We start from the raw sequence: 10608 nt of genomic DNA, 5'->3' as shown, positions 1-10608 counted from the left end.
CTACAGAAATCTGCACGGCTCCGGGGCGCGTTTTCTTTCTGTCCTATGACATTTTTGACGGGAAGCTGGAGGGTGTCCAGGAAGAAATGCTTGTGCTTAGCTAGAAATGACAGGCTGGAGCCAGCCAGGGCTGAGGCCGTGCAGGCAGTGCAGGTGAGAATGGGTGGTTGTCGTTATCCCCTCTGGCCTCACCTCAGCCCGGTTCCCCCTTCCCTCACCACTTGCTTTGTATTTTCCTTTATTTGTCTGTCCTTGCGCCCTAAACCTTGCTTTGGCCAAGCCCCAAGGCTCCTCCGTGCATGGTGGGATGGGAGGGGAATGCTGGGCCACCCTTCCGACGTCCCATTCCCAGCTCTGGCAGTTGACCAGCTATTTACCCCTCGTGCTGCTTTGCAAAGCAACGATTAATTTAAACTTTATTTGCTTTGCAAAAGCCAAACTAGTGGGTACTTTTGCAGAAGCACAGGAGAGGCGTTTGCCTGTAACTGTTGCCCTGGGTCCCGCCGTGTTCCCTCTCGTGCTGGCTGAGCTCCGTGGGCTTTTCCCAGCGCGCAGCCGCGGGGTATCCAGGCGACCTCGGCGACCCCGCCGCTTTCCCGGCGGGAAGCCTCTAAACAAAACCCAATTCACTCGGCAAATCCAGTGATGTCGAGAGCTGTGTGCAAGACAGGGAGGGGGTTGACGGCTCTCCATCGCCTGCAAGTGATGAGCGTATCACCCACACTGCTCAATGCAAAGAAAACCCCACTTTTGCACCCTCTTCCCAGCCAGCCGGCGTCGAGCACCCTGAATTCACACCTTGAGGCCAGATGCTCCCCAGCGAGCAAGGCGGCCACGCTCGGAAAACCTCCTTCACCGGCGGGAGCAGGCGGCCGCCCAGGGCTCCGGTGTGGCTGCTCCCCGCCGGCCGGCCCCGTGCTCCTCAATGCCGCCTCTGTTCTCCCTCTTGGGTCAAAAACACGGCTTTTGTGAGCTCGCCCCAGCCGCGGCTCGTCGCCGGGGCCCAGGCGCGTTCCTCCCAGCTGCCCTCCGCCGGCAGAAAGGGAGCCCAGCTGCGGCCAGCCGCCGCCTGATTTTACTTATTTATTTTTGCTTTTGGCTGACAGCTCTAGCTGGGGAGAGGTGACGTGGGGCTGCTGGCCGCACCTGGGGGGTAGCGGGGACCCCTCGGGGCTCCCTCAGCTCCCCAGCAAGTCTTAGGCAGAGACAACCCCTACCCTCCACCGAAAAGCCTGGCTTCTCCCTTGGGTGGCTGCCGTAACTCAAAATACACAGGGAGTAAAAGGATGTGCTGCAAAGCGGGCTAAAAATAGGTGTCTTAATTCATTAAATGTGAATTGGAGGGGGCAGCTCGGCACCAGGCTATTGCTGGGTGAACGTCTGCATGTGGCAAACACCCCAAAACTCCCCGTGCCTCTACCAGGTATCGGTCACCCACTGGTGACCAGCACCTTGCTGCTGGCAAGTATTTCTGGGGTTCCCCCCCGGGTGTGGGGTGCACACCAATACCAAGGAGACAGGAGATGCTTTGGACTCCGTGCTGTTGCATTTTTGTTTTTAATTAAATAAGTCCGACCGTCTTCCAGCAGGTGCCGCGTTTCGCAGTCGCTCCCGCCTGAGGTGGGTGCAGTCCCGGTACCGGCCGCACTCTGCTGGGGGTCTGGGGGGAGGTTATAGCCTGTCGGTCCCCGGGGGCTCTCCCAGGATCTTGTGGTAGGGCACATGGTGGTCTCTGGCCAAAATCTGACCTCCGCCACCTCGGCTCTGGGTGTCTCTGTGTTTCTTTGCGGTACGTTGTGTTGCTCTGATTTTTGGGCTTAGCCCCTTGACCTGCCTCCCCCTCTTTTTCATGTAATAAATAAATAAATTTGCCTGGTGACCCTGGTATGCAAATACCCAGGAAAAAAGGAAAAAAAACCAAACCCCAAACCAACTTTGAAGAGGACCAAACTACAAAGTCATCTCATTTCATTGCAGCCCAAGTGCTCCAAGGGCTCCGCGGGTGACTCCTGCCCCAGCATGCCTCTGGGGCAGTTCCCAGTCTGTGCTGGTGTATGAAGGCACTAAACCAGTAAGGCCACTGGGGTCTGGGTCCTTGTTGGCACCACGGAGGTCTTGTCCTTGCCTCATCCTAGCTGGGGGGGGGGGGGGCAATGCAGAGGTGCTCGGTCCTGTCGCCCTCTGCTTGCCCTCACCCTCCTCTTCCTCGGCACAGCCCCCAAGCTGGGGAGGTGGCCCCAGTGCCGAACCCCCCCACACTTTTCCCCACTGCCCCTCAACCTTGCGATTTCCCCATTCCCGGAGGAAATTGTGTAATTCAGGCTCTGCGGGACCCCGGGGTCAGCTCTGGCAGGATGCTCCGGCTCCCAAGGCTGCCGATTTCCACCCGGCAGCGGCGAGGAGTATCTCCGGGAGCAGGGACCCTCGGGTCTCCTCCGGACCGGCCGGGAGCACGGCCGCAGCCCCTCATTCCCCCCCGCCGCCGTCCGTTCCCCCCTCCCTCTGCCGTTACGTGACCCAGGAGGGCTGTGCCTCCTCCAGCAGGCTGAAGGAGCGGTTAGCCAGCGCGGCGGGACTGCTGGCCAGCTTGTAGCCGAAAAGGCGCATGGCCGGGGCGCAGGCATCCTGCACCACCTGCGCCAGCTTGAAGGGGATGCTGAACCGCCACTTCTCAAACTGCTCAGAGGAGTTTTTGCGGGTGGAGTAGACGCCGCTGCCGTCGCGGGGCGCCTGCGTGTTTTTGCCGATCCACTCCTTCACCTGGGGGGTGAGGGGGAGCCCGGCGAAGCTGTACATCTCCTCTGCCTTCTGTAAGGGCGCCTGCGCCACGTCCTCGTAGCGGACCAGCATGTAACGACCCCGCAGCCAGCCTGGCCGCCGCAGCCCCAGCTCGGCTGACAGACGGATGCTCTCGCAGTTGCCCCGTAGCCGCTGCACCTCCTCCTCGCGGAGGGGAGCCTCCCCTTCGGATGCCCACTTCTTCCAGGTCTCGTACTTGCCGGAGAAGGCCACCATGCGGGAGGCCAGGACGGCCCGGGGATCCCGCACCAGCTGGATGATGCGCACGTCCAGGCGAGGGTCCTCCACCAGCGGCTGCAGGAACTCCAGCTGCCGGATGCGCACCGTCTTCAGGGCCACGTGCTGCTTGCGCTGGCACGCCTCAGCGGCCAGGGTGATGTTGAGGGGGCCGCAGCGGCGGTTCTTGCAGTGGTACTTCTCGAAGACCTTCTTGGCGCTGGGTGTGCAGACAGGCTCCTCGCAGAGCGAGCGGCTCGAGCCCCGCCGAAACATGAAGGGCGTCAGGTGGTCCTCAGGCGCCGGTAAGATGAAGCTCTCCAAGATGTAGAGGTCGCAGAGGAGGAGCTGCTTGAGGACGTCCCGGTAGACCAGGGCCGAGCCCACCGCGTTAGCTCCCCCTGGCTCGAAGGTCACCGTCCTCTCGATGTGCCAGAGGGGCTCGAAGAGGTAGAAGATGCTGCCTTGCTGGTTGAAGAACTCTCCCACGAAGGAGGAGCCGGTGCGGGTGGTGGCCATCAGCAAGACGTGCCGCCGCGGTCTGGGCTCCCCGTCGCCCACCAGCTGCAGGGTGACGTTGCGCAGGTGGGACCTCAGCTGGGAGAAGGCGGCGTCCAGCTCTTGCAGCGAGGCCAGCGAGCCGTTCTCGGCCAGCGCCGGGCTGGCTTCCGTGCCGTTGGCCTCCGCCAGCGCCTGCGGGGACTGCTTCAGTTTGTCCGACACCCTGTGGGGAGACCCGGTCCAGCCTGGAGGGGAGCGGGACCACCCCCGCGTCCTAGCGGGGTGTGTTTGGGGGGGGGGGGTCCCGCTGCACAGGAGCTGGGGGTGTCGGGGACAGAAAGGATTAAAAGCATGAGGTGACTTGGGCACCCACTCCCTACCTGGAGATGAAGTTGTTCTCCTTCTCGATGATGACGAGGCCGACGACGAAGACCAGCAGGACGGCATACTTGCTCCTCATCTTCAGGCAGTGCAGCAGCTCCCGGGAATCCTGGGGCAAAGCGCGTCGGATCTCCATGGGGGGGACACACACGTGTCCCTCCCGCCCGCTGGGGAGGTGTCCTGGGCTAGCCGCCTGGCATCGTCTGCTCTGCTGGCCCTGGCCCGGGTGGCCCTGCCTGCGGGGAGAAGGAGGGTCAGCGCGGTGGTGGCTCTCTGCGGGCAGGGGGGAGCGGGCAGAGGTCAGAGGCTGAGCCTTCCTGCAAAGGATGACCAACGAGGTCTCGACAAAAGCAGTAAAAAGGGGGGGAGCTCCTTCCTACCGCTCCCATCCCGCCCGTGAGGAGCAGCTGCCCAAAGCCCCCATCGGCTGCGCCTCCTCCTTCCCGAAATACATCTCCCCGACAGGACCCCTTCCCGCGCCTCTGCTGGCTGCCCCTGCCAGCCCTGAAACCCAATCCCCGCCGCCCCAACAGCTGCTTGCTCCCTGCTGGCCAAAAACCTGCTGCAGGCAGCGAGGCCCCCCCGCCCCGGGTGCGAGAGCAGCTCCTCATCCCGATCCGCTGGGCATCGTGGCTCCCAGCCTCTGGAAAGAGCTACTTCTGGGGAGGGTCGCAGGCTCTGCCGTAGGGCCCCAGCGTGGGGCCGCGTGGCTTCCGCCTTCCTGTGGCACAGCGTCGGCGGCTGCTCAGCCACGAAAATGAAAGCCAGAGGTTTTCCAGGAACCATGGCGGGCCAGAAAATGTTGCTGCTGCCGCCAGTCCCACCCGCTCAGGGTGTAAAATGCTCCTGGGGGTTTTTTCCGAAAAGGAAAAAAAACCCCAAATGTCGGTGCAGCTGCTCAGTGCAGGATGCAAAACCCACTGGGAGACTCGGCATCCCCCCCGCCGCAGCCCTCCTCCTCCTCCCGGGGTCGACGAAATGGGGGTGATGATAGGAGCTGCTCCGAGTTGCACAAAACCCACATCCCAGCTGGGAGGTGGTGGAGATTTTGGGGGTCAAAGCTGCGGTTTGGGACCCCAGGGCAGGTCCCGAGCATGTGTTGTGTGTGCAAATTTACACGCGTAGGGCTTGCTGGTGCCTGCTACCTGGCCGCTGGTTCGCACGCCCGGCATCCAGCTGGCCACGTGGGTGATGCTGTTTGCTTGTCCTGCTTTCTTGGCCAGACTTTCGGTGACTCAGGGAAAGTCTATTTAGCTTTGGTTTGGCTCCTGCCAGCATGACCCCTGCAGCCTGTCGCACCTCTGCTTTCAGGGCTGAAGGTGAGGGAGCCCGGCAGAGCCCTGTCCTTTGGGGGGGTCCCTGAGGTTTGCTGGAGGGGAGATGCCTTGGTTGAGCCGCGGTACCCACGGCATTCGGCAGGGTGTGGAGCAGGAAAGCCCTGCCAGGCATTGCGTCACGCCCAAACCTCCTCAACGCCGTCCACGGCCAAAATGTGCGTTTTTTTGGTGTCGCTCACTGTATGCCCCTCCCGCTGGGAAGGAGGGAGCGTGGGCAGGAGGAGAGGGATGTGCCCCACGGCCAGGGCAGCATCCCAGCCCTCTCTGCGGAAGGGCCAGGAGTTTCCCAGCTTGAGCAAACCACTCGGTTCTCGGGGCTTGGCTTTGAGCCATCTCCTTCCCAGCAAAAGCTGCTAAAAAGAGACACCAACACTTACGCACCCAGGAAACCGGGAGCTTTGGTGGGACGCAGGGATCCTGGAGATCCCCGGCGGCTCCCAAGCTCTTCTGCAGCGGCTCCCCGGCTCCCCCCTTCCCCCTGCTGCCAGTGGCACCAATATCCCCCTGCACATGTATGTGTGTGTGTTTAACAGCCCTGTTAGTTTAGTTTGTCAGCACGCCGCTCCTTGGGGACAGGCCAGCAGCCGGGGCCGGTGCCCTTTGCCGTGCCGTCCCCAGAGTCCCCCCTTGTCGGTCCCGCTCGGTGCCCCTGTGACGACAGAACTTGTCGGAGTATTTGAGCAACCGAGAGAAGAAATAAAATATACAAAGCCCTCGGCGTGTGGCCACATCTCTCGGCGCCCCGCAGAGCTGCTGGCTTTGCCGCTGCAAAGGACTTTTGGGTTTGCGGCATCTCGGGGAGCAGCAGTGGTGGTCTGCATCCCTGCCCTCGCCTCCCCGGTGCAGGGGACCGTTGCCTTGCTGCCCAGAGCACGCACGCAGCGGGAGGATGGCATCAACCACTTGCTCAGACAAAATCCCTGGGGAAAGCCAGCCTGGGGTTTTCCCCCCTCTAATGCCCCCAGCCAACCGACCACAAATGAGCCACAGACCAGGAATTACTTGCGGGGATGACACAGAGAGCCATTTCCAGCAGTGCTGGCAAAACCCCCCGATTCACAGGCCCCGGGGCAGACATAATTCCTTAAATAAACAGCCGGCTGCAAATCTCCTGCCTGGGACCCGCAGGGCAGTGGCGACAGGCGTGGGGTTCCTTGCAGAGCTGAGCCACGGGGCTGGGGGACACGCGGGGTGACCCGGCGAGGCTGGCTGGGGCCTGCTTGGCATGCTAAAGCTCTTCCTCGCTGGGGCCCACGAGGCGCAGCCCGGCCGGGGCAGCGAGCAAGCCACAAGCGTCCCTTTGTGAGTGGGAACAGAGGGGCTCTGTGCGCCCCGCACGTTCCCCTCCGGCCGCCCGCCGGGGCTCCGCCGGGTCGGAGGTGCGAGGAGAGCCGCTGGGATGCTGCTACCGCCCTAGGGACGCACCAGCAGCATCCGCTCCCAGGGGATGCGTGCCCGGCAGTGGGAGCAGACGGACGGACATCATCTCTGGCGCTGGCAGGCAGCGGCCAGCCAATGGTCTCCTCTTACGCTGCACATCTCAAAGCAAGATGGAATAATTTCCACGAGCGCTAAACTGAGACGCCCCAGAAGGCGGCACACGTGGCTCGGGGGAACTCCCCCGGCACTGCTCCCTGCTTTTTCCTATCCCTCAGGCTGGAAATGCTTTTCATTTCAGCAGGGATGGCTACAATTCCCACTGGCAAGATGGTAAAAGGCTTTGCAGGTTTCCCAGCTAAGTCAAAGCCAGCAAAGGGGCTTTTTCTTTTGGGTGGTGGTGGGGGTTTTGTTCCCATACAAAACTGCTCGGGTGGATATCCGCCACTGCTGGCAAGTTAACTCAACCCTGCCACAGCAAGAAGGAAGGACTCGGACAATTACAGAGATGCCAAACCATTCAAGTCTGCCGCAGCAAGTCAATTCATCGGATGGATGCTCCCACCGGTGTTGGAGGTGGGGTGAGAAAAGCAGCATAGCCCCAGAGCAAGGATGGCAAGGCTCCGTGGTGAGAGGGAGGAGGGAAGGGATGCTCTTGTTATACTTCCACAGGGCGTTTCACGGCGCTGCCTGCCTGGGAGAGTGGAACTGGTTTTTTTGGCTCAGTTTTGGGAAAGGGAGGGTCTTTCACAAAGCCTTAGGGCTCTCATCCCCCTCCTCCGGCTGCCCTGAACACCTACTGGGTGGGATCCAGGAAAGAAAAGATGCCTGCGGGCTGGTGGGGGAAGCTAGCTGGAGGTGTGACTGGATGAAGTCACATTTTCCTCCGGTGACTCAACAGGCAACAAATGAGCTCTGGACAAGGAACGGAGGCAAAGCACCTACTTGCAAGCTCCCTCCCTGCCTGGACTCTCTGGGCCCCTCCGCCCCCCCCCCCCCGCCCCCATGCATCCCTGCCTGGCTCCTGGGAGGAAGGAGCCTGTGGGGACCTGCGGCTGAGCTTGCTGCCCCCGGAGTAATTCCCTCTGCGATGCTTTGCTTCATCAGATTAACAGCGGCAACGCGAGCCAGCAAAACACAGGAGAAGAACAACAAAGAGATAAGGCACAGGGGCGCTTATCTGCTCTCCCCGCTGCTCTTTGTCTGCAACCTGGGGAAAAAAAAAAAAACAAACCCAACAAAAAACCACCCTGAGCTCTCTCTGTATTTACTCTATCAACTATTTCCGCTCCCCACTTCCTCCTGAGGCTGGCCTTGGGAAATGTGCCACTGACGCTTCCCACTTTGCTTTCATCTCCCAGCAATTTTGATCCTGCCCCTGGCTTTTCTCCAAGGCATGGCACAAGCGCAGCACCACTTCGGTTTGCCCCCAGGCGCAGCTAAGGAGGTTGCCTGGGCAGGTATTTTTTGCTTAAAACCATGTGTATTCAAGCTAAAAAAGGGAAAAGGAAAAAAAAAAAGTCACCTCCTACTATGTTTATAAAGTTGCCTAGAATAGCCCCGAGACTCGTTAAATTGAAGCCTGAAAACTGCCCTTCGGAGGAGAAAGTCGGGAATGCAAAGTTCTTCTGGCTCGGGCAGGGACAGGGCGTCGGTGCCTGCGGCAGCCCCAACCCATCCCACTGCAGCACAGAAACCTGGGCATGAGCAGGGACTGTGTCCCCCAGGGAGGACGGGAAGGGCAGAAGAACTGTCCCCCTGGCTTGGGCAGCTATCCGGGTACACGGCCAGGGGTTTGCTCCTCCACATGTTCGGTCCCTCAAGTTAACGCAGGGGCCACGCTTGTTTCTCATCCTGATTCCCTTCCTGGCTCTGCCCCTCAGTCCTTCAACCTGCCTTGGCTTGGTCCTCTGCTCTCCTCTTAACTGGGCACCCAGGGCAAAGCCAACCCAGGAGCTGAGGCATGCAGGTGAGGGCAGAGACCGGAGATTATGCTCAGGAGCAGCAGCAGTGGGCGTTGGTACAAACAAGCACCACTTAAACAATTTGTTTTTCATTGCATGTGCTCTCAAACTCCAGGTGTGCGAGGTTATCTTCTGTCCGCTGTTTATTATCCCCCTCGAGGAGGCACACAGAGCTCTGGGATGACTTACATGAGCTGTCTTTGCTCCTTGTGTCCTAAAAAGCACTGCCCAGAAGGGATTTAGAGGCTGGTGTCAGGCACAGTAATGCTAGTGATAGGACCAGCCCAGGCTTCGTGGCCAGGACGGAGCAGTCTTTGCTCTCCCTCACCTTGGGTGGTGTCCAAAGAAAGGTGTTTTCTCCTGACCCAACAGAGAGAGCTGCTGCTACCGCCTGAGCCCCTGGTGAATGTGATGGGATTTCAGAGACATCAGTGCCGAGCACGGGGGTAAAATTGCACATCTGCAGGCGTGCTGGGCTGCGTTGCCCTGGATTCATCTGGACCAGGAGCCAGCGAGGACCAGCTGAGCTAGCTAACAAGCCTATAACCTTGGAACCAACTTGCTGGAAACCACGGATGCTGGTGGGGTGAGTTTTGCAGCACCACCTGCAGCAAAGGTGCGTGACCAAGCGCGCCAACCTGCCGGGCGACGAGGGGATCCGGAGAGCAGACCACCAAGACGGGTGAGAGGACCGCCCAGCCCGGTTTGCTTGGCGCCGGCAGCACAATGCCAGCCGCTGTGCGTGCCGTCGCCCCCCGGCCGCGCTGGGAACCGCAAATGCCCGTCCCTGCTTCAATGAGCCCTTTCTCTGGGGCGCAGAGCCCACGGTCCCTCCCACCGTCCCGTGCTCCTTCTCCCCACTGCTCCACGCTAGCCTGGAAGCTCCTCTGCCAAACCCATGCCAAAAACCAGGGACACCACTCACTCCGTGCCCTGCTCTGCTCCCCTTTCACCCCGAGACAGGCGTCTGTAGCCCTCCAGGGACCTCTGGGAGGGACTGGTGGCAAGAGATGTTCACCGGGGGAATAGTGAATCCCTGTTGCTTTTGGGAAAAAGCAGAATGTGCCCAGGTCCTGGCAGCACAGGGAGTCCAGGGATGTGAAAAAGAGTCCTGCACTGAAGCAACTCGGTAGATGTGGGAAAATCGTGGAGTTAAATCCCTGTCTTGGCATGGTGTCATAAATCATTGACTGTGGAAAAGGAGACACTTTCCCCTGGGGACCGAAGCCAGGCTCGGGTCCCGCGGTGCAAAGGCCATGGGGTGCAATCAGCTTCCCCAAACGTGTCTGGGAGCGGCTGCCGAAATCCCCTCAGGTGCTGAGCGAGGACTCTGCCTGGAGTGGCCCTTTCCCCCCCAAGGTAACCCCATGCCAGCCAAGTCCCGTCTGGGCGCCTGGGGCTGTTAAGGTGCCGGTGCCCCAGCACCAGCAGAAAAGCCACTGGTTCATGGTGGCCAGGAGCCGGCCGAGGGCCAGGGTGCCCCAGCGGCCCCGGGGCAGGAGGGGAAAGGGTGAGGACAACTTTCCAGTCCTCCCTGGTAGGGGCTGACAGGCCGGATGATGCAACTCCAGGATGGTTGTGAGAAAGTCTCCTTTTCTCGGCCCAGACACGCTTCGCTCCGGACGGAAGCTCAGCGTTGCAGCTGAAGAGCTCGCCCTTATTTATTTTTTTTTCCCACCTTTTTTTCTTTTTCTTTTTCTTTCTTTTTCCCCCGAAAGAAAGCAATGGAGCGAGCTGCTCGGTATGTCCAGAGGACTTTCTTTTCCGAAGGCAGGGCTCTAGGATCCGGCAGCCCGGGCCAGCGGGAAGACATCGCCGGCTCTGCCCCGCTCCGGGAGCGGGCGGCGGGGGGGCCCCGCACGGAGACAAAGGAACGGCCGAGGCCGGAGAGAGCACAAAGGAGCCGGGGCCGCCCCCGCGGGGGGGATGCGCCCGCCGACCCCCCGGCCTCCCCCGGGGCCCGCTCGCCCCGGGCCCGGCCCCGTTCCCCCTGCTTGGGGGGGGGTCGGGGCGGCGGCCCCTTCCTCCACCCC

The 10608-nt window shown here is 61.0% G+C and overlaps 1 protein-coding gene across 1 annotated transcript; it reads right to left on the bottom strand.

Moving 5' to 3' along the window:
- Positions 1-2508: 2508 nt before the first annotated feature.
- Positions 2509-4063, bottom strand: CHST3 (carbohydrate (chondroitin 6) sulfotransferase 3). The gene is made up of 2 exons (XM_010579940.1): positions 3897-4063; positions 2509-3739 (listed from the first exon to the last, which is right to left on the bottom strand). The coding sequence occupies exons 1-2, from the start codon at positions 4031-4033 to the stop codon at positions 2509-2511; spliced, it is 1368 nt and encodes a 455-aa protein (XP_010578242.1). The 5' UTR covers positions 4034-4063.
- Between the last annotated feature and the right edge of the window lie 6545 nt (positions 4064-10608).

This window comes from Haliaeetus leucocephalus, unplaced genomic scaffold (genome assembly GCF_000737465.1).
Source record: "Haliaeetus leucocephalus isolate CR32 unplaced genomic scaffold, Haliaeetus_leucocephalus-4.0 Scaffold687, whole genome shotgun sequence".
Lineage (NCBI taxonomy): Eukaryota > Metazoa > Chordata > Aves > Accipitriformes > Accipitridae > Haliaeetus > Haliaeetus leucocephalus.
This window is presented reverse-complemented; position numbering and strand designations above follow the sequence as displayed.